General features: G+C 39.3%; 1 protein-coding gene across 2 annotated transcripts in view; it reads left to right on the top strand.

Moving 5' to 3' along the window:
* Positions 1-13287, top strand: part of RND3 (Rho family GTPase 3) — a 30808-nt gene extending 17521 nt beyond the window's left edge. The window contains exons 3-6 of one of the 2 annotated variants that reach the window (XM_070731511.1): positions 352-461; positions 5238-5372; positions 6298-6372; positions 11363-13287. In XM_070731511.1, coding sequence (XP_070587612.1) covers positions 352-461; positions 5238-5372; positions 6298-6372; positions 11363-11614 — 572 coding nt within the window. In that variant the 3' untranslated portion in view covers positions 11615-13287. The remainder of the gene's footprint in view (positions 1-351; positions 462-5237; positions 5373-6297; positions 6373-11362) is intronic. The other variant, XM_070731512.1, reaches the window with a different exon arrangement.
* The last annotated feature ends 10290 nt before the right edge of the window (positions 13288-23577 follow it).

Below are 23577 nucleotides of genomic sequence, written 5' to 3'. Positions count from 1 at the left end.
AGAGGGGCGGCATACAAATTTAAATAGTAGTAATAATAATAATAATAATAATAATAATAATAATAATAATAAACACAACTCTGATGTGGCCTTCATTGAAATCGAGTTTGACAACCTTGTTCTAATGGATGAAAGAAACTTGAAACTTGAACAGTACATGGGACACATGAGAGTTCTCTAATCTCTCCAAATTGGGTTGGGTTGCAACTTCTAGGCATTGTGAAATCTTTGGGGAGCACAGGATTGGAATTGATTGTCATGTGCCATGATTAAAACTCTTAGGGCACATACTTTCGTGATACGTGTGTGTTTTTCTATTGTATAAACTCTGATTTAATTTATTCTTAACAGGGTCTCCTTATTATGATAATGTCCGCCCACTTTCCTATCCAGATTCTGATGCCGTCTTAATTTGCTTTGACATCAGCCGTCCAGAAACTCTTGACAGCGTATTGAAAAAGGTAGGTGTTTTAGAAATGTGCATCTCTATGAAACACTACTGTTTTTCATTTTTATATATTTAAATATACCTGCCAGGCCGGGGATTGCAAAAATGCAGCTACTATGCTTTGAAAATATATATACATAAAAGAATAGTTCATCATTTTCACAAGCATATTCAGTTCCTGATGGTAAGCATTGGCCATCCACTTTTGTTTCTCTACTTGGAATTTGAGTTCAGACATTTAGCTTAGCGCTGAAAGGAATCAAGGATGTATCTCTTCAGTTATATGTTGGTCAGGCATAATAGCTCAGTAGAGGAACATATAACCTGAATCTTAGAAAAATAGATTGTCGAAATCCCAAGCTGATAGGAACTGCTGTAGATGATAGTTGAGGAACATCCGAAGAGGAACAGATTTCCCACTGGTTCTGGTTTAGTATAAAGCAATTTTAATATTAAACTACTGATTGACAACAAAATGAGCCACTGCTTTCATAAGGAGAATACTAAAATTAATATCTGACTCTTAATCAAATTACAAACCGTGCCATTTTTAATTGACTAGTATGGTGAATTTTGTACAACTGCTTACTCCTTAAAATAAATTGCTTCTTCATCTTTCCTTCTTAAATTAACATTTGTTTTTAATTGTTTTTATATTTAATGATGTATGCCACCCCAGAGTCATTGTTTCAGATGGGTGACTACAGAAATCAGATAAATAACCCATGGATTAAAAAGGGATCAGAAGCTGGACTAATTTGGTTGACTCAAAGAAGGTGCTCAGCCTAGGCCCCAAAATAACCACTGTTAGGTTTGGGTAGAATTTTATCTTTATTAATTGCAGTATGACCTGATTTCTTTCTTACCTCATACATTATGAAAAATTGATGATCCACTGAAAATTTCATAATTTTCTATATTTTGATGCCTATCTTGTTCCTAACATTATATAACATTTTATTATAATAGGCTAACTGGAAACATGTCAATAATTTCTCCACTCATCTTCAATTGTTTTATTATTTAAAACAATTGAAGATGAATGGAGAAATGCCACAAAAAGGATACAAGCAGACAGAAATGTAATTGAAAGGGACTAAAATTAGAAAGATCCATCTTTATTACTTTGAATTATGGAGGGATCAAGAAACAGTTTGAAGAATCTGTCTAAAAAACATTCTCCTCTCCTCTATGCTATTTATAAGGAGAAGCAGGATATGTAATCAAAACTTTGTTAAACTACGAGATCGCACCTCGTATATGAAGGTGGGATCTCAAGCCAATGAAATACTTGTAACATTATTTTTTAGTTTTCTTGGATTCCTTTGTCTAAGAACACAGTTCACCTATAGTTATTAAACCAACAGGAGAAAGGTTGAAAACCTGTGTCATTCCAGATGATATTCTGTGGAGATTCTCAGCAATCCTGGTCAAAGTTGTCTCAAATATACTTTTTTTTCCCCTTCAAAAGGCGATTGAACTGGGTTTTTTTTCCTTGAGGAAGAAGAAAATGTTTTGCTTCTCATCTTAGAAGCTTCATCAAGAAGCTTCACCTCATCAGAACTGATGAAACTTCTTGAATAAGAAGCAAAACCTTTTCTTCTTCCTCCTCAAGAGGGAAAAAAACAACAAGAGTCCATTTGTCTTTTTTTGAAGAAAAACACACTTCCCAAAATACTAAATTTCAACTTCCTAAAAGCAAGCTGAACCAAGCAGAATGGTGAAGAATTCCAGTTCAACGCCATCCAAGTTCCTCTCTCCTGATATATTACGCAGAAAGTACATCTCTCATTACTTTCCAAAAAAGGAATAGTTAGAGAAATGTTATTTCTAAACTCCTATAAGTTATGACCCTCAACTGAAGATAGTTTTACTGCAAATGTAATCAAGCAAATTGTGCCTATCCTATTCAGTAGACCTTACATATAAATAGATGGGAATCCCAGGAGTTTGAAGAAAGCAATATATTCACGATGCTTCAGTTTCACACAAACCTTCATCTATAGGGAGAAGTAGGAGAATGCACTTATGATTTTGTATACAGTTCAATTACAGATGGTCCTCAACTTACCACGGTTCACTTAATAATCGTTCAAAGTTACAACAGACCTGAAAAAGTGACTTATGACTGTTTTTCACACATTGCAGCATCCCTGTGGGCACATGATCAAAATTCAGATGCTTGGCAACCAACTCATATTTATAACGGTTGCAGTGCGCCAGAGTCACGTGACCCCTCCTTTTTTGCAACCATCTTATAAGCAAAGTCAATGGGGAAGGCAGATTCACTTAACGACCACGTTAGCAACAACCACAGTGATTCACTTAAAGATTGTAAAACGGGACAAGTGGACCTAGCAATAGCATTTAGCATTTATAATATTTAGACTTATATGCCACTTCCTAGTGCTTTTACAGCCATCTTTAAGTGGTTTACAGAATCAGCATATTGCCCACCAACAATCGGGTCCTCATTTTACCCACCTCGGAAGGATGGAAGGCGGAGTCAACCTTGAGCAAAGCAAACTTAGCAAAAGTTTTGCTTAGCAACAGAAATGTTAGGCTCAGTTACAGTTGTAAGTTGAGGAGTACCTGAACAGTGTTTTCTCTGATTAATTGTGACTAAATTGGATTGCATTCTCCCTACACACACACACACACACACACTTTGCTGATACGCATTTTGTAAATGTAGCCCATTTCTAGAATTGCTGCTGATCTAACACATTCCATCTTCTGCAGTGGGAGGAAATATACACCTGGGCTTGGTCCTTAAGCTACTTGATATTAAAAAGCAAGTCTTGTTTTCACACTGTAGAAGACCACAATTTTGTGCTAGTGCGTGACACCAGGTTAAGACCACAGTTTAATCTAATGATTACGATACCTGAAATTTAGGGAGCAGTTGAAACTTGTTCTCCCTCAGAAACTCCCATGATTAGATCTGTGCTGTGCTGTCGGTTGATGTGATGACTCAACTCAAGGGCAGCTGGGCTATCTGCAGGGGATGCTGCCTGCTTCGTGTTGCCAGCCTTTCCTCCTCAGCCCTCTGGAGTTGGATGGGTTTAAAATTAGCAGCACTAATTTTAATGTAAGACTTGTCCTGACAGGCCGTTTCGCCTTAAGATGGCTTCTGATCTTTGGTGAACCATAAGAAACCACTCTGCATTAAAACACACTGGTTGTGATACGTAAAGATATATGCCAAGTTTTCCTGAAAATAAGACCCTGTCTTACATTTCTTTGAACCCTGAAATAAGTGGTTTGCCTTATTGCCATGCACTCAAAAGCCCAATTGGGCTTATTATCAGGGGATGTCTTATTTTGGGGGAAACAGGGTAGATATTTGATGTAACATCACACACACACACACACCTCTGGAGGGGTGGGTTCGACTTACCTTTGCCGCATTTCGCACGTACCCGTCCCCTTGTGCAAGTTCATTTCCACACATGCTCAGAAGGTGGATTTAGCCTGAAATACAGCTGAGGAGTTGATCAGCTGTGCGCCGGGCAAAGAAATAAACCCGGGGGCAGGTAGGGTGATTTTATTCAAAGCACAGAATGAGGCGAAGAGACTCAAAGCTATTGAGTTTGACACTCCTGGTATAGAGCAAAAGAAAGAGGAATAATGACATGATCCTGTATGGTTCGTTAGGTTGTGTGATTGTTTTTTATAAGAAGGGTTTTAAATTGTTTTTAACATTAGATTTGTACATTGTGTTTTGCTGTTGTGAGACGCTCCGAGTCCTTGGAGAGGGGTGGCATACAAATCTAATATATTATTAATAAATTATTATTATTATTATTATTATTATTATTATTATTATTATTATTATTATTATCCTACAGGGCTGCCTTGGAATTTTCAGTCCATGTTTCTCATTTTTAGGGAGTTTTTTTAAAAAAAAAAAAAAAGTTTTCCAGACCTATAAGACTTTTCATATACCTCTGATTCAGAGCTGACTGCTGCTGTTGTTTGGCATTGTATATGGTTGGGAAATTTTGCATGGGGGGAAAGGAGGGAAAAGAAGAAGAGGATGAGAAAAAAAAGATATTAGGATCACATCTGTGCCAGAGATTTAAAAAAAAATGTTGAAAGGGAGGTCTTGGGAAAGCAGTAATACAGTATACTATTGTAAGCTACCCAGAGTGAGTCAAGATAATAAATTGGATGGCATATAAATTGAATAAAAAGTAAAGTGCCAAACTTTTTACATACATGTACCAAAGGGACAGGAGTTTGTTCACCATGCTAGGACTACTCTGGATCATTCCTTTCCCATGGTTGCTCCTGGAGGCAGAGCAGAGGTCCATGGACTGTACTAATCCTTCACTCTTTTATATATCTGCAGTTGAGAAGCTCAGTCTGGTGGGGGAGGGATGAAACTATTGAGATCCAGTCCATATGTACTTGAGCACTGATATAGATTTGACTGGAAGAAAAGGATTTAAATGAAAGGCATCTTCAAAGCAGTTGAGCTAAATGATGCAAAAAAGATTGAATATGCCTCCTAACATCACAGGGAAGACATTTATGATTTGAATCCAGAGTAGAGCTGAACCTTAGCAATCCTAGGCATCTTTGCTCAGGAAAAAAAAAAAGCTTTATTATCCATAAGGGCGTGTAGGATTACAGTCCCAACACTATTTAATACTTTAATTGGATGCTTTACTGTTACATAGCACTTCAAGTGTACACCTAATCATGATAGGAATTAATACTTTAAACTTCTCAGTCTACTGTATTATTATGGCATTGCCTGATCATGAATGTCTTATTTTTACAGTGGAAAGGAGAAATTCAGGAGTTTTGCCCCAACACCAAAATGCTTTTGGTTGGCTGCAAGTCTGATCTGCGCACAGATGTTAGTACGCTTGTAGAGTTGTCCAATCACAGACAGACACCAGTGTCATATGATCAGGTAAGTTCTGACGATTCCATATTTTGCTTGTCATTTGCATACTTTTCTAATGAGGATTTCCATCACTATTTGTATCACAGTGTAGCAAAGACAGACATATACACTACACTGAGTCCACGGAGAGGGGCGGCATACAAATCCAATTAATAAATAATACACTGATTTTCACCATTGCTACAGCCACTGGGAACTTGGGTGGAATTTCATGAAATCAGAAATCAGAAAATGTGAATTATTGACATGGTGCTCGTAGAGTCATTGCTTACTTGCAGAGTTCACCCTACAATTAAGAGAGCCCAGGTTCAATTTGGAGAGTGGGCAGATAGCACTCCAGATATAGGAACTGAAATCTGAACTATGAGTGCAATAGTGGTCAGACTTTTTCATTTAGGCACCTGTACTTTTTTTGGGGAGGAGGGGGTTCTCTGGGGCCACAGACATGCATATGGATACCTGATTGTCCTTTAATGACTTCCCCCAAACACCAGTAAAAATCTATAATTTTAATCCCGTTCATTCTGGGGGGGGGGGGGGGCTGCAAATGAGAGTAAATTTGAGCTACAGGTTGCCCAAACGCTCCTAATGAAATGTTGCCCAGTCAGTTAGCAAGATGGTTTAATGGGTCCCAGGCTCCACATTGGACCAGAAGACATGATAGAGACAATGGATGACCTTTTGTGGGGAGATCTTCATTTGAACAGTACTAGTATCGCTACATAGACTGTGAAGCTTAAATAAAATAGTCTATGCGTGAATGACTGTATGTTGCTGTGCCAGCACTCATTAGCATGTTAGGCAAAACCTAATCATGGTGGTTTATATGAACCTACCCATTGCTGCTTATTCCATAAGTTGTGTTGAAATCAAGCTATGCAATATATAAAGGAAGCACAATAGCAGAAATGTGTTTGCATGTATCCCACAGGAATCCAATTACTCACAACTGAGGACTTCATGGAAGAGCTTTTGTGTGAACAGAACCCTCTTCAAAAGAAATAGGGTTTGCTCCCCTTGATAACTCACAGCGTAATCTGCAGAATATGTTATCAACAACTGCAGGCTTTCTGTCCCCCTCCCTCTTTTCTGTGTTGCTGAAGCTGAATAGCTAAATCGGGCAGGAGTCCATTTGGCTTTAAAAGGTTCTCCTCCCTTTGTGGAAAGAGTGAACTGAATGTCTATTTCCTTTTTGTGGTGATAAGGAACAAGGCAGAAACGGCTGTTTTTCTTTAAAGAAGCCTAAAAAGTAGGAAGCAGCTCTAACAAATGTCTCAAACTGAGAATTACCGTCCTTCTCCTCCATGAAGATGTCAAAGGACTTTTTTGTATTGTTACAAAGCTGCATCAACCTAAATCTGATGTAACACAAGCATCAAATAACCCACTTCCAATATAAACGCCCTCCCCCCGCCCACAAATGGATTTAAAATGCATTGAAAACAGTATTTTATTTTATTTTATTTATTTATTCGATTTTTATGCCACTCTTCTCCTTAGACTCAGGGCGGCTTACAACATGTTAGCAATACCACTTTTTTAACAGAGCAAGGCTATTGCCCCCACAATCCGGGTCCTCATTTTACCCACCTCGGAAGGATGGAAGGCTGAGTCAACCTTAAGCCGGTGATGAGATTTGAACCGCTGACCTTCAGATCTACAAGTCAGCTTCAGTGGCCTGCAGTACAGCACTCTACCTGCTGCGCCACCCCGGCTCATACTTTTTAAGAAAACTTGATTTCAAACAGCATGCAACTGGTTTACAATATGAGGATTTATGTTTGTGGTTGAACGCCAAATCACACCAACCCTAGCCAATAGTGATAATGTTTGGAGATGCAGCTCAGCTATGTATGGAAAACAACATACCATATTTTTCATAGTATAAAATGCACTTTAGTTTTGGATGAGGAAAATTGGGGGGGGGGGGGGAGGCAGGGGGAATCTACCTACCAGGTATTCATCCGGTTAGCATCCTTACTCTGGTCAGCTTCAGCACATCATTTTATCCCCTGGTTAGGATTGGAAAAAAAACTTCTTCGGAGGGAGTAGCAATGAAAACAAGCCAGCAAGGAATTAGGGCTGGGGGAAAAACTTGGGAGGGAGTAGCTATGAAAAAATCCTGCAAGCCAGGAAAATTGTTAGCACCTTGTTAGAGCTGGGGGGGGGGAAGCTTTGAAAAAACTACATTCAGAATATAAGACACACACAAATTTTCAGCCTCTTTTTGGGGGGGGGCGGGGTGGGAGGTGTGTCTTATACTCCGAAAAATATTGTAGTTCCCTGCCTGTGTTCAGTTTCTTCAAATCCTACAGCTTCAGGACATTTGTCAATCTTTTTAAGTCTATCACATCTGATGACATCTTGGCAATACCATTACAAAGGACTTGTTAGACGGTGCTAAGTTTTCACAAAACTTTCACATGAAATGTTGGCATTTCCCCGTTTCCCCTCCCCATCCCCAAATCTTTACATCTCAGAAAGGATATCTGCTAAAATCATAGAAGCAAAACAATAATATAGCTTATGTATTAGTCCTCCCTATTAAACAAAAAAATTACAGATGAAACCATTTTTGTCACAGACACAGGAATTAGTTCCATTTGAATTGTTAAGAAAATAATTAGGATCCCCCCCCCCCCACACACACACACAGCGTTTGCTTTCTAAACTTTATCAAGCTGATTGAGTCTTAGGAACAGATTTTTGTTTCCTTTACAGAATCTATAGGGATAAATAGTAGTAAACGCCTACAGTTGACAACATAGATCAGTGATGGCGAACCCATGGCACGGGTGTGGAACCATATCTGTTGGAACGTGAGCAGTTGCCCTAACTCGGCTCCAACATGTATGTGTGTGCCATCCAGCTGATTTTTGGCTCTTACAGAGGCTCTGGGAGGTTGTTTTTGGCTTCCAGAGAGCCTCCGAGGGGATGGGGAGAGCGTTTTTAACTACCTCCGGCTCCAGAGAAGCCTTTGGAGTCTGGGGAGTGTGAAACACGAGCCTACTGGACCCACCAGAAGTTGGGAAACAGGCCATTTCCGGCCTCCGGAGGGCAGGGGAAGCTGTTTTCACCCTCCCCAGGCATTGAATTATGGGTGTGGGCACTCCACACACATGATAGCACACGTGCATGCTCTTTCGGCACCTGAGGAAAAAAAGGTTCGCCATCACTGACATAGATGAATACTATGATAAAATGGAAAAAGGGTCTCTCTTTTTTTGGTCCATAGAGGTGGGTTGATTTTGATACTAGTTTCAAACTAGAATCATTCATAGCCTTGAATCAGGGCTTTATGGTGTACAGAATGAGCACAATCTTATGCCTTTCGGGACTACATTTTTGTGGGCACCAAATTGAAGCTTTGTAAAATAACATATGAAACAAAATACTTCTCTGCGGCTTCCCATGTAGCGCTGGTGGAGTTTAACTTTCTCACTGCAGATTGATTGTCATGGATAATCCCAGAAGCTATCTGGTTGCCCCTTCAGTTGTAATGAGACAAGCCATTTCATTATCTTGATTTATTTTTCTGCCAAAAACATTTGAGTTTGCACAAAATTATCCAGCTTTCCTTCCGAGAGTCAACTCAAAGCTCCAGCTCTTATTATCTAAAGAACCAACAACCTTTGGTTTCTGAATGTCTTCCAGGCCATTTTCATTAGATATGAAGTGACAAAGTACAAGAGACTGTTCCTAACGTCAGTAGTGAGACTCGTATTTGTACAACCGGAATATGCAAACTGTTCTAAGTTCTAGTTGAACAACATTTTTTCCTTGTCCAGGTTGAGCAAATAAGCCTTATTACCAAACAGGAAAATCAAATATTTGTTTTTCCTTCAGATTGGAGTGGCTTGTATCCCTCTATGATGCTTTAGGGCAGTGATGGTGAACCTTTTTTCGTTCGCGTGCAAAAAAGGGGAGGATGCAGGGGGGGGGGGTGAGCATGCCCACAACCATAATTCCATGCGGCCCATCCCCACACATGCGTGCATGATCCCCTGCTCCCGGCATGCAATAGCATACCCGTTTTTCGCTCTTCCCTAGCTTCAGATCTTTCTAAAAGCCTAGGGAGGGCGAAAACAGCCTTCCTCTCCCAGAGGCCCTCTGGAGACCAGAAATGGCCCATTTTCACCCTCCCCAGGCTCCTAGACGCCTTCTGCCGCACGAATCCCAGCAACCGGTCAGGTCCCACAGAGTTGGCCTTCTCCGGGTCCCGTCGACTAAACAGTGTCATTTGGCAGGACCCAGGAGAAGAGCCTTCTCTGTGGTGGCCCCGACCCTCTGGAACCAGCTCCCCCCCAGATATCAGAGTTGCCCCCACCCTCCTTGCCTTTCGCAAGCTCCTTAAAACTCACCTCTGTCGTCCCTTCCCCTTAGGCTTATAGAATTTATACATGGTATGCTTGTTTGTATGATTGGTCTCTTAAATTGGGGTTTTTTAGATTACTTTTTAATATTAGATTTGTTACATTGTTTTCTTTATTGTTGTTAGCCACCCCGAGTCTTCAGAGAGGGGCGGCATACAAATGTAATAAATAAACAAATAAATAAATAGAAAGGCTCTGGAGCTTGGGGAGAGCAAACAATGGGCCTTCCCCACCCCTCCAGAGGCGGGAAACAGGCTGTTTCCTGACTCCCAATGGGCCCAGGAAGCCTGAAAATCAGATGGCACATATCGGACCTGAGCCCACGTAGCCACCAATATGTCTCTGCGTGCCACTTGTGGCACCCGTGCCATAGGTTCTCCATCACGGCTTAAGGGCATTAAATGGCTCAGAGGAACAAAATTATAAATCTGATTGATAAACAACATATAATTTGTTTGTTTATTAATGGTTGGCTTTGTAAAAATTGAGGGTTTCCAGAAAACACTGTTCTTTGCCTACATAGTATAATGCTTGACTTTTCTATGTCGAAGCATATATGGGTGATTTTAGAGTCAGGTTACAGGTTTTATCGATCTTGACTAGTGATGAACAAAGATGCCATCTGCTGTCTAGAATCTTAACTCAAGGAGCTCTACCCTATTCCTTTAAGAGAACAGAGGAGGTGGCTTCACTTCACCACATTTGGATGGCTTGCTTCGTCTTTTGAACCCCTTTGGGTTTTTAAAGTCAACAGCTATAGGTCGTAATTTAAACAACTGAACTATTCAACCTTGTATTTAGGGGGAAAGGTAGTAGACAGCCCAAACCCACATTGGTTGCTACTAAAAGAGTGGTTTGTACCGCAGTAGTTAAAACAATTTCCTCAGCAATGGAAGAAAAATGTGTCTTGTCTACTGTGTTGGGTTTATATATATCATACAAAATTGTTTAGTTTAGTTTAGTTTAGTTTTATTGGATTTATATGCCGCCCCTCTCCGAAAACTCGGGGCGGCTAACAACAATCATAAACAATGTACAATAAAATCCAATACTAAAAGCAAATTAAAATTGTGCTAAGAGTCTTTAGTTCTTCCCCCCCCCCTTCACTGTTACTTGTTGTTAGTCATATCGAATCCATTCCATAAGCTCTGTTAATGAGAGGACATACAGACACTTCATTGCAGGACTGCTCATAGGAAAATGAAACATTCAGACTATATTCAACCAGAATTTAGGGCCCGATAATTGTTGACTATCATCTGACCCTGATATTTCTCTAGAAGTACTCTCTTGAAATGGGTGTGGTTCAAATTGTGACTATTGTTGGACTATCAAACTGCTTAAAGATTCCACTGTCCAAATTTCTGTCAAAGATCATTTAAGGCTGTGATGTGGACAGTAGGATCAGCCTTTATTGGTTGAATTTCCTCCAAATTCATTGAGGTTAATATTCCTAGAACTGGCTGTGCTGATTGGGATTCTGGCACTTGTAGACCTAACAAGGCAACTGGGTGTAGAAGTCTGTTTTTGTTTGCCTAAATGCTCTATCTAAAAGCAAATATGTTTGAACTGACTTTAACTGATACTGGCTAATATCTGCCTCTCCTTTGTCTTTCTTCCTAGGGTGCAAACATGGCCAAACAGATTGGAGCAGCCACTTATATTGAATGCTCAGCATTGCAGTCCGAAAACAGCGTACGAGACATTTTTCATGTGGCGACCCTTGCCTGTGTGAACAAAACTAATAAAAATGTTAAGCGGAACAAGTCACAGAGGGCAACAAAACGAATTTCACACATGCCAGGTCGGCCAGAACTCACCACAGTCACCACAGATCTACGGAAGGATAAAGCAAAGAGCTGCACAGTGATGTGAAGACTCGAGTTTCTCACTCAAGATGGCCAAGGACCATGTATTTGGGGGGAATAGATGATAACTCAACAAGAAGTGCCCAGTGAAAATGGCCTATTGTATGGGCATGCCAATGCTTAAAGGCCACAGTTTCCCCTTAGTAGGCAAGAACTGTACTTGAGGGGTCAGTATGTAGGGAATCGGTGGGAAAAGATGGATCCTGAAGGGTTGTTGAAGCTACTTGGATGAAATACCAAATACGAATGAAGCTGTTTGAATGTGGTAACGTGGCTAAAGGATTAAGTAGCACCCAAGGAAATGATGTTTTAGAGGAAGCTTATTTTCAGTCTCTTTTGAACACCAGCTTCAATTCTGATTACGTTCAAAACAATACTTTCAGATCTAAAGTCAAGATTTTCCTACTCCTTTCATTGTGAATTTTGGCCTTGTGATGCAGTTTTAGTTTTTTTCCAAAGAATATATCTTTGCCTTTTAGTTGAACCTTAAAAATAGGAAGAGTTATTCCAGAGAAGAATGCTCTTAGACTTTTAAAAATATATGTTGTGTGAGAGGACTAGAGTGAAGGAAGAAATGAAACACATTTTAAAAAGCTATTGTTATGAAAACACGGATGGATAAGGAAGAGAGCTTTAAGAATCTCTTTTTTCAGAGCACATCTCAGATACGACACCTTTCCCTTGATGTTTGACCCATCATTTGACCCATAATTTTGTATAATGGGCTGAAAATTAATTTGGATTTCAATGGCTTCTTCGGGAGTTGTACACAACAAGAATGGCATAGGTGGAAGAGTAACATCCAACAAATGGTGCTAAGGGTTAGTTACAAAGGAGTTTAGTCTTAACTGCCCTCCTAACTCTCACACTAATCTTTTAGTGTGAAGGAGGTCAACCACAGCACTGTGTGTAAGAGAGTAAGTGCTGTTTTGCTATATGACCTTTTCTACAGTTCTGTCCTGGTTATTTTCTGTTTCAGCTAGCATATGAGCCAGCCTTCTCCAATTAGCTCCATTAAAGTGTATCTCAGAGAAAGAAAGAGAAATGACTGCGTATGGATGACCGTCTCTTATTACACATTTCTGTTTACTTGCAATGAGCACTCTGAGGAAATGGGGGAGGAGGGGCCCAAAGAACAGTGGAGCCTTAACAGGTCCCATGTGGAAACAGGATATTGCATTAATCCTGAAGGCCTAATGCAAGCATATCCAGACAGTGATCATTAAACATTACTTGGGTGACCCAGATTCTGTCAAATTCCTTTTCCCTGACTGATTACTATTGTTACATCCACTAAGCCAATCTCAAAAATAGTTTGCAGATGTTGTTGCGCTTTGGAAGATACTGCAGAGCTCTGTCGAGAACGTTTCTCTCTGGCTTGTCAAAAGCCAGCGTTTTTCTCCAATGCTTCATTTTTGAAGTACGTCCACACGAAAAGTCCACCGTGATAACGCTTGCGATTGATGCAATGGTATGCTTATGGCAGTATTCAAACAAAACACAAGCAAACAAAATCGCTGGCAAGCGCTTTCCGTATTTAAGTATTGTAAAATGAGAAATGAGTTAACTGTTTCAGCAGAACATCACTTTTTAACAAATGTTGGTCATTTTGTATGTTTGGTTATTGTTTCTGCAATATTTATTTTTCTTTTAAATAAAAAAATGTTTAGTCGTTGATTACATCTGTGTTCCTATGTTATTTCATACTGTCTACCACTGACATTTCTGAAGGGCAAAGAACAGAAAGACCAATTTGGATGACCTAGAGATAAAAATCTTGGATCGGTGATCAAAGAGGAACTTATAAATGTTTCAGTTAGTTAATTTGTGGTAAATGCCTGGCATTTTAGGAAGGAAGGAAGGAAGGAAGGAAGGAAGGAAGGAAGGAAGGAAGGAAGGACAGTGATATTGGGAAAAGGTAGTGAACCAACCCTAGAAATGGATTTGGATCTTTTTTCATAAATGTTAAAAGTTTTCATATAAATGATGATGGTGGTAACAAGTTGGGATTTTGAGATTTGTTGTTTCTACAATTCTGTAGAATTGTAATGTAGAGAAGGAGAATAAGGATTATTTTGCTACTGTGAGATTTTCCAAGGCAGAAAACAGTGCTACCTTAGTGGTGCCATAGCTCTATTAAACTGAGTGGCGGAACTTTAGAGCGGTGAAGTTATGACAGCAAACACAATAGCATTTTGAGAAGTTGTAATTTTCCTGAATAGCTGCTTTGAACATACTGAGCCTAAAGTTACCTTTAAAAAATGTTCAGTTAATTGCATGAATTATGTATTGTCTAGGTTGGCTTGGTAGTATGGCTGTATTATGAAGAGACTGGCTAGTGGAGAAGAAAGAATTGCTGATCTGTTGCAAATTATCAGTTTATTTACTTTGGTCTTGACTTACTTCATCCGTGCAAGAAAAGTAACTCACATATTGAAATTATTAGAAATGGCTATTATACATAGTTGACATTCGTAATTAAAATAATACTTATTATGCCCCTGAAATGTCAAGATCACCTTGTCCAAACTGTTCAGATGTACTAAACCCTCCACCTGCCATAGTCTTAAAGTCCTTGTGAACCATTGCTGGTTGTAAATGGAACTAATAATTTCTCACTGGAAACCTAGTTTCTTAATTTATATATAGATCAACTTGATGGAGGATTCTCCCCTCCCCCAGTTCAATGGTTTTTGAGTTGGGTGAGGGAGAAAAATGATTCATTGAGATTTAGTCTTATCAATTTTCTTGCAAAGGTGTCAGGCCCAAAGAACTTATAGGACTGTATAAGGTTGCAGCATAGAAGGTTAGCCATGAAAGATTAGCTATTAGCCAAGAAAGCCAGCTGAGTGATCTTGGGTCAGTCATTCTCTCTCTCAGCCTCACAGGGTGGTTGCTTATGAGGAAAATAGGAGGAGAAAGGGGTATGTTATATTTGTGTAAATAATAATGATGGGAGACAAATAAAAATAAAATAAAAGATTTGTTCAAGTCTATACACAAGAATGATCAACTAAAGTTCAACATTAAATGGATGCTAGGTAAGGATCAATGGAATCCAGAAGATGTTAGATATGGAGCGCTCGAGGGAATGCAAATTAGTTTAGCGGTGTGCTTAACTCCGCCCCCTCCCCTAGGTCTGTCTACTCTTCTGCAAAGGGGAAGAAATGACCGGTTGGGATTCCATTCCATCGATTTCCTTGCAAGGAAGTGGATTGCCGTCCAGATTTTACAGCCTAAATCTGCATCAAGCAAAAGGATATAAAAAACAGGAAAGCTTGCCAGCCCTGGGTACTGGCACTATTACCATCATAAAAGCTTCCATCGCCAGATGCAGTATTAAGTAGAGCACTCATGTGTTGGCTAATTAATCATAATCTATGGTGGGATCGCATAATCATTGGTAATCACAGATGGCCAGACACTATCACTTTGCTTAGTAACCAAGGGATGCTTCTGGCTAAATCAGAACAGACTCCATCAGATACTACTTCTTTGGATGAAATGATGGAAATGTTTTGGGAAAAAATGTTCTTCCCAAATCCTATTCCATTGTCAACCCTGGAACTAATTATGAGTTTTGAATCTGATCCAGTTACAGCCTGTTGATAAGACACTTTTAGGCCTGCTACTTTAGCCTTTTCCATTGGAGTCATTTGGTACAAAATCTTAAGCCTGATCCCAAGGGCAGAGACCATACTAAGTATACTATCTCTACACAAAGGCTCTCAAGGAAATAGATTTACAGTGCTTTGTGAAACAAACAGCTATATCCCAATTATGCCCCTTGCAGAGAGAATACAAATACAACAAGAGGAAATAACATCTTCTTAACCTGAAGCTGTTTCTCCATTAAGGAGTCAATTCAGCCATAAAAGCAAAAAATGAGCAAACTGGGGAATAAAAGCTAAGGCCCTCAAAGAGTCTATATGCAGCCTGAGGGGAAAGGAGATTTAAAGCAGAACGTGTATGAAAACCAGCTGGAGGAGGAAGAAAGATTGGAAGCTAGTTGTATACCAGGATAGAGGTTGAGAAGAAAGGAAGAAGAGTGTTCAAGGTTAATTGACTGGTCCCAGCGACCGATTAGGTCTCACAGAGTCGGCTTTCTCTAGGTCCCGCCAACTAAACAACAACACTTGGTAGGGCCTAGGGCAGTGGTCCCCAAACTACGGCCCGGGGGCCGGATGCGGCCCGCTGAGGCAATGTATCCGGCCCGCGGCAGCTCACGAGATTTTATCAATAGATATTATAAGCTCCCAAATCTCCTGTCAACTCACTACGATCTGCTGCTGAGCGAGGAGGCGGTACAGAGGCAAGGGGCGGGAAGGATAGGAGTAAGATAGAGAGAGAGGGAGAGACAGAAAGAGGGAGAGATACAAAGAGGGAGAGAGAAAGAATGAGTGAGAGAAAGAAAGAGGGAGAAAGAGAGAGAGGGACAGAGAAAGAAAGAGAAAGAGGGAGAAATAGAGAGGAAGAGAGAAAGGGGGATAGATGGAAAGAGAGAGAGAGAAAAGAGAAAAATGAGAAAATGATGGAGAGAAAACGAGGGAGAGGAAAATGAAACAAACGAGAGAGAAGGAAGAAAAGAGAGAGGGAAGAGAGAAATGGAGAGGAAGGAGGGAAGGAAGGAAGGAGAAATGGAGGGAGTTTGTTGATTTAAGTTTAAATTTACTTGTTAATAAAGAAGTATAAATTACTTTATTACTTAATTATTTGATTACTTCTTTATTTTAAATATTGTATTTGTTCCCATTTTGTTTTTTACTTTAAATAAGATTTATGCAGTGTGCATAGGGATTTGTTCATAGTTTTTTTTTATAGTCCGGCCCTCCAACAGTCTGAGGGACAGTAAACTGGCCCCCTGTGTAAAAAGTTTGGGGACCCCTGGCCTAGGGGAACAGCCTTGTCTGTGGAGGGCTCTGCCCCTCTGGAATCAGCTCCCCCCGGAGATTTGTACTGCCCCCACCCTCCTTGCCTTCTGCAAGAGTCTTAAGACTCATCTATCCCACCAGGCTTGGGGCAATTAGACTCTAGCCCCTGGCCGATGAATGTCACGTATGGTTGTTGTCTGAGTGGGTATGATTGTTTTTTTTAATAAAATTGGGGATTATAGATAAGTATATTTAGTTTTAAATTAATTGGATTTAGGCTGCTACATTGTATTGTTTTCTTTTTATATGTTGTAAGCCGCCTCGAGTCCTCGGGAGGGGCAGCATATAAATTCAATAAATAAATTAAAGAATTGGTCAGGGCAGGTCCTACCAGCTAGCAAAATATAGTTGGATAATACTGGAAGTGTTGGGAAATAAGAGTGTTGGGTTATACCCAGGCTAGACCAAAATCCTCAGGTGTGATGGTAAATGTTGTGGTGCCATCAATCTTGACATGACATTCAGCTAGCAATATAGTCAGTTTCTATAGATGAAGTGGAATGGGTTGGTGCCACCTTGTCTTTTGCCTCAGGCTGCAAAAGACCTCAGATTAGGCTTCGATTTGGAAGGACTTTTAAGACGAGGGGTATTTAGAACAGTCACTGGATGTGGCTTTTCTATAAGTTTTAGATTTTGAGTTCTACTATTTATTTGTTAGTTTATCCCACCATTATTTTTTATAAGTAACTTAAAGTGGTAAATATATCTAGTATTCCTTCCTTGTCTCTATTTTCCCAATGATAACCCTATGAGGTGAATTGGGCTGAGAGAGTGTGTTTGGCCCACAGTCAACAAGTCAGCTTTCATACCTAAGGTGGGACTAGAACTCTCAGTCTTCCAGTTTCTGGCCTAGTGCCTTAGCCATTAGTGATTAGACCAAACTAGTTCTTTTTCATCTCTCTCTTTATTTTTTATCTTTTATACAGCAAAGTGCCTCAATCTTGTAAAAAAAACAAAAAACAGGAAGACCTGAAGTGTAATCATTGTTTCACTCACTTTACACAGACATTTTAAAAATGCAGTCCACAAGCACATTTATTTTTTTATTCTAAGTCCAAAAGAATTGATATACTGTAAACATGGGAAACTGACATTGGCAGTCATATTGTGAGGACGTTTTTGGTCAACAACAGAGGTGGGTTTCAGCAAGTTCTGATCAATTTTTGAGTAGTTTGGAGAACCGTTAAATACCACCTCTGACTGGCTCCTCCCCCATCTATTCTATGCCTCCTGAGTCCCAACTGATGGGGAGGAAATGGAGATTTTACAGTATCCTTCCCCTGCCATGCCTGCCAAACCACGCCCACCAAACCACACCATGCCTACCAAGCCACACCCACAGAATCAGTAGTTTATTAAAAAATTGAATCCCACCACTGGTCAACCAGATTTCATAATGTACTGGCTGAATACCCATGCTTCACCATGAAACTATGTGATGGGGCTTGATAAATTGACACTTAAAGCTTGAAAATTAATGAGTAGTTTAAAAAGTGACTATTATTTCGTTAGAGACCTTAAACTAAAGTTTGTGTTACGGATGAAGACATTATTGTAAGTGTAACAACAATGAAATAGGTGGGTTTAAGGCCTTTAATCCCAGCAGCAATCATGGCTGTTCTGTCTATATAGCCAGGCTAGTGGCTGCATAGCATAGACTTTCAATTTGTCCCTCAGATGAATTGCTGGGGACCTCCCTGTAAACAGTTTTGCTGTCAGGATGGAAGATGACCGAGCTGTCAGGTTAACTGACTTTGGAGCATATCACATAGAACTGGCCAGGGGAGAAACAGTCAATTGTCAGGTGCACACCAGCCACTTTCAAAGTCTGTCCCTGTGCCTTATTGATGGTGATGACGTAGCAAGCCTTAATGCGAAATTATAGATGTTTGAACTCAAAGTAATAGTCTGATGGGGTCAGAGAAATTCAGGATATGAAAATGGTTTCTCCCTGATTGATGCCTGTGAAAATTGTGGCTTCGATTATGAGTTTGTACAGAGCATGAAGCATGATGCCATTGCACAGTTTTGGAGGGCTTAGATTGCATAACAGCATGACTGGAGCGCCAACCTTGAGGTAGAGGACATCAGGTAATAATTCTGGAAGGTTGAAAATGTGCAAGAATTCCACAGAGTAATGTACAGCATCCCCGATCTCCATTACTGAGTCCACAGATTCATACTTCATACACTCAGTGGACAACTTTTCCAGGATGCTGTTAGCCGATTCATTTGTTGGAGTGAGAATAGCTCTTTCCCTCAGCCATGAACTGCAATCCACTCCAGCCTGATGAACATTGGGGTATATTCTGTCAATCAAGCTTATCAGATCTGTCACAACATTGCAAAGGTTACTCGGAATAGTTATTCTTCCCTTCTCTTCCAAAAAGTTGCCATTACCAATATCAAATATTAATTTAGAAAACTGTTCTGCCCTCAAATCACATTGAAGGCAGATATGCATGTTAACTATGAAGGTCAGGACTTAAACTTTAGGACATAAAATGGATGATTTGAGATAGGCCTTCTTCATCTGCACTTGTCCCTCGTGACACAACAGGCAATGTCTTTCTAAAGTCACCAGCCAAAAGCATTGTAAGTCCACCCATAAGATGGTTGCTTCCCCTAATGTCCTGGAGCGTCCTGTTTACAGCCTCAATACTTTCTTTGTGAGTTATGGTGCACTCATCCCACATGATAAGTTTGCCTTCTCAAAGCGCCTTGGCCATGTCACTCTGCTTAGAGATGGTACAAAGTGCAGACTCAGAATGATTCAGGTTGAGAGTAACTTGAAGGCACAGTGAGCTGTCTTGCCTCTGTCGGTCAAGGTAGCTGCTATTCCTGAGGAAGCAATGGCTAGGGCAATATTCCTTCTGCTTCTAATTTTGGCCAGCAAGAGATAGATCAACAATGTTTTGTCACTGCCACCCGGATCATCAAGAAAGAACAAGAAAGAATCAGAAGCAATACGTGCATGATTTCATCATAGACTTTCCTCAGTTCTTGATTTAATTTTGAAACATTCACAGCAACTGCTTGTGTCAGCTGAATGGTATTATAAGACAGTTCACTCAGGTATTGATGGTTGCTGACAGTGACTTCTTGCTCTCAGCTCGGTGGAAATCCGAACTGTAAGAGTGTTTTACCTAACATGGATATGACAATATCCTCAAGAAGGATAAGACATTGGTTGTAAACAATCTCTATTAGTCTTCTAACATCTTCTGCAAGACTGTCTGTATTAGAAAGCTTAGAACTACAGCGCCTAAAACACGATTTAAGTATTGCCCACAAGATCATATGCTGCAACGTCCTACCAGTCAATGACTACTTCAGCTTCAACCGCAACAACACAAGAGCACGCAACAGATTCAAACTTAATATTAACCGCTCCAAACTTGACTGTAAAAAATATGACTTTAACAATCGAGTTGTCGAAGTGTGGAACTCATTACCGGACTCAATAGTGTCAACCCCTAACCCCCAACATTTCTCCCTTAGACTATCCACGATTGACCTCTCCAGGTTCCTAAGAGGTCAGTAAGGGGCGTACATAAGTGCACTAGTGTGCCTTTCATCCCCTGTCCAATTGTCTTTCCTTTATCTCATATATCATATATATTTTCTTCCTTTCATATATCTTCTCCTCTGTTTTTACATATTATCTTTATATATATTACTTCATGTCTTTTCTCTTCCATATGTATTGTGTATTGGACAAATAAATAAATAAATAAATAAACAAACAAATAAACAAACAAACAAATAAATTTTAGGGGATCTGCAAGTTGGCAAAAAACCAATAGGATGGCAAACAGCTCACCGAGTTTGTTAGGAAAATCAGAGATGGAGGCTTCTTCCAGTGCGGTCTCAGTGAGCATCATCTTCCAGCAAGCTATGTGCACTGCATGTTGCTTGAAATGTTGGTTGAAGTATCCCTGCCACTGTTTTTAGAGCAGTAAATAACATTGGGCCATGGATCTCATGCAAGAGGAGGGGTAGGTAGTAGCACTCAGCATTACTGGGATGAATGGTATACACTTTACCCCAAATCTGATCTTTCTTCACCCTCGGATAACCTGGTACAGGTTTCCCTTGTTTCATCCTGCAGAACTGCTTGCCTTTCTATACATACTGGTAATAACTTGGAACTTTGCAATATAAAAGGGGACTTTGCAGAGGTTAAGAAGGGCCAGAAGTGTTGTTTTTGGAGGGTTATTCATCCTTTCAACAACATTGTCCTCAGTAAAATAAAAATAATCAAACTGAGGTTCATATTTAAAACCAGAAAAATACTTATTAGTCAAGGCATTAATGTAATTTGTGACTCATTAATGTAGGGGTTATTAGATGTATACTTTTTTACAGCCTGGGTACTGAGTTGGGACTGAGTTTGATGATACTTGTGTCCAGCTTCCTTTACTTGTGTTTTCCTAATGGCATCTGTAAATATTTTCCTGCAATTTTGACTCTTTTTTCTTTAACTGGTGTTACAATAGAAGGAACAGATTCTTCTGAACTGAGAGTATGGGGAAAATCTGCCTCTGCCTACCAGCATCCATTGGTATTCATCTGGCTAGTGTCCTGTCAGTGTGTGAGAGAGTTGAGGGGTGTTTAGAAAGTCAAACAGTATTTATTGAGTGAGGAAGGAGAAGACAGGAAGGAGTCTATGTGGTTTAACTCAACTGTTCTATAGTAAAGTTGCTTGCTGCTGTAAAAGCAAAAGTGAATCTGAAACTCCTCTGCTTGTGTTTCACATTTGGATCAGATTTCTTTTCAGGTGGGGAGGGGAAGTAGAACTCTGTAGCATCAGAGCTTGTTAATAACAACAGAAGAAATATTCATGTTCCAATGATCATTTTGAAAAAACCTTTCTGAGTGAGCACCTAGAAGCCAAGATGAACATATGTGGCAAATTTCAAGTTTGTAGGCTTTATGGTTCTGAAGATTTTGGGATTAATGTGTGAGTGGTTTTCACTTTCATATATATATAGATTGACCTGCTTTCTAAAACATACTCTGCTTGCAAATGGAAAGAGTTCTATAAGTCACAATTACTACAATACTAGAATTTTCTGAAACTTCCAACTGTTTTAATGTTGCTAATTGTTTATAACTGGAAAATCACAAAAGCAACAATTGAATTATAAAGTGTTTATGTGGATTCTTTGAAATTCAGAAATATTTTTGTCAAGTCAAGGATAACTATTCCAGCTCTATTTTTATTATATTTTTTTGGCTCTGTGTTAGAGGAACCAAAGAGGAAGCTATAATAAAAACATATTTCTCTACTTTTAAAATTGGGGGGGGGGGGGAGCTCAATTTTCTTCCAAGTGAATGACCTGTCGTTTGTTTATTTTTTTAAATAAAACTATTTTTAGGAGAAGAAAAAGAAATGCAAGAAACACATTTTTATTTTTAACATAAGAAGCTCGACTGATTCGGGGATTCCTGTGCAAACTTGCAATTAAAGCATTGTGCCTGCCTTTTCCTTTGTCAGGAATTGGAAAATGAGACCCGCAGAATTCCCAGCGCAATCTTTAACCTTAAGGGAACTGTTATGATTTTGTTTTTCTGCTTGTTTTCCTGATGCTAAGGAGAACAACTGTGCTAGGAACACATTCTTCTTACACTCTCACATCTGATTCTTTTATTGTTTTACTGGATCAAACAAGGTACATAGCCAAATTTTTATCTTCAGTTGGTGGGAAGATCATAATCGTATGAGATGAATATTATTGCCTAATGTTTGTTCCTAGTCTCTTATCTGAAGTTAGAACTATAGGGGCCAACAATTGGAAGTCATCTGAGGACTATCATAATAATGTTAGATGGTCCTCCAGCTGCTTGTCCAGCAAGATGAATTTTCAGTCGTTCACTTGAGCCAGGAAAATTATGGCTGAATAAGCTTGATCTGTTTTCAAAGTTGTTTCCAATATAACTAATTGCTGACCAGTGGCCAAAGTGCATTGAGTTTCTTTTCTTAGACACATTAAAGTCTTACAAGACAAACAACTCAGAAATATTTTCTATCTGATGGGACTATAATAGGAACTTCATGATTTCATGTATATATATTTAAATATAATATCAACTAGTATCCAAAATTGCACAAAGATGTTTTCAACACATAAAGTGCTATTGGTATGTAGCTATATATTAATGATTGTGCATATTGAATTTAATTCAGTACGTTTTGCTTCTAAAAAAGTACACAGGATCATATGAATTTCCCTAACCCTTGTATGCTGTTCGAAAAAAGTTCCTAATGTTATGTTCCCGGGTCACCCTGACCCGGACCGAAAACTCTTCATTTGCAGTGCTTATGTTTGGTCTTTTTGAAAGCTTTTTTCACCTGGAAACATGTTTGAACATTTCTGCACACAATGGAATGAAAATTGAACTGAAAAAATTAATCCTTATTGGTTTGTTTTGCACATAAATGTGCCTCCCCCCCCCCGTTTTTGTGAAAGTTTTTTCAATTTATGGATAGTTTTGCTTGCAAAATCCATTCTATTTTACTAAAGTTGGTGTGGGATTGGTAGCTTGAACATTTCTGCACACAATGATATGAAAATTGAACTGAGAAAATTAACCCTTATTGGTTTATTTTGCACATAAATGTGCCTCCCCCCCGTTTCTGTGACATAGTCTTCACTTTATGGATAGTTTTGCTAGCAGAATACATTCAATTTTGCTAAAGTTGGTGTTGGATTTGTAGCTTGAACATTTCTGAACATAATGATATGAAAATTGAAGTGGAAAAATTGATGCATATTGGTTTATTTTGCATATAAAGTTATTTCAATTTATATAAAAATTATGCTGTTAATTTCAAACTTACATACTTTTTTTTAGTAAAATGGATTTCTTTCATAAAATTAGTTATCTGGCTACAATGTGGTTGATTTTCAAAAGGATATTCCAAATATTTCTAGACAAATATGTATAAACAGTGACAATAATGGCACACAGCAAGGCCGGGGGGGGGTGTCCCTTTTGTGGCAAAAATAAACCAATAAGAACCATTTTTTTCAGT

The sequence above is a fragment of the Erythrolamprus reginae genome, chromosome 1 (genome assembly GCF_031021105.1).
Source record: "Erythrolamprus reginae isolate rEryReg1 chromosome 1, rEryReg1.hap1, whole genome shotgun sequence".
Taxonomy (NCBI): domain Eukaryota; kingdom Metazoa; phylum Chordata; class Lepidosauria; order Squamata; family Dipsadidae; genus Erythrolamprus; species Erythrolamprus reginae.
The sequence above is the reverse complement of the archived record's forward strand: the minus strand, read 5'-3'. Positions and strand labels throughout refer to the sequence as shown.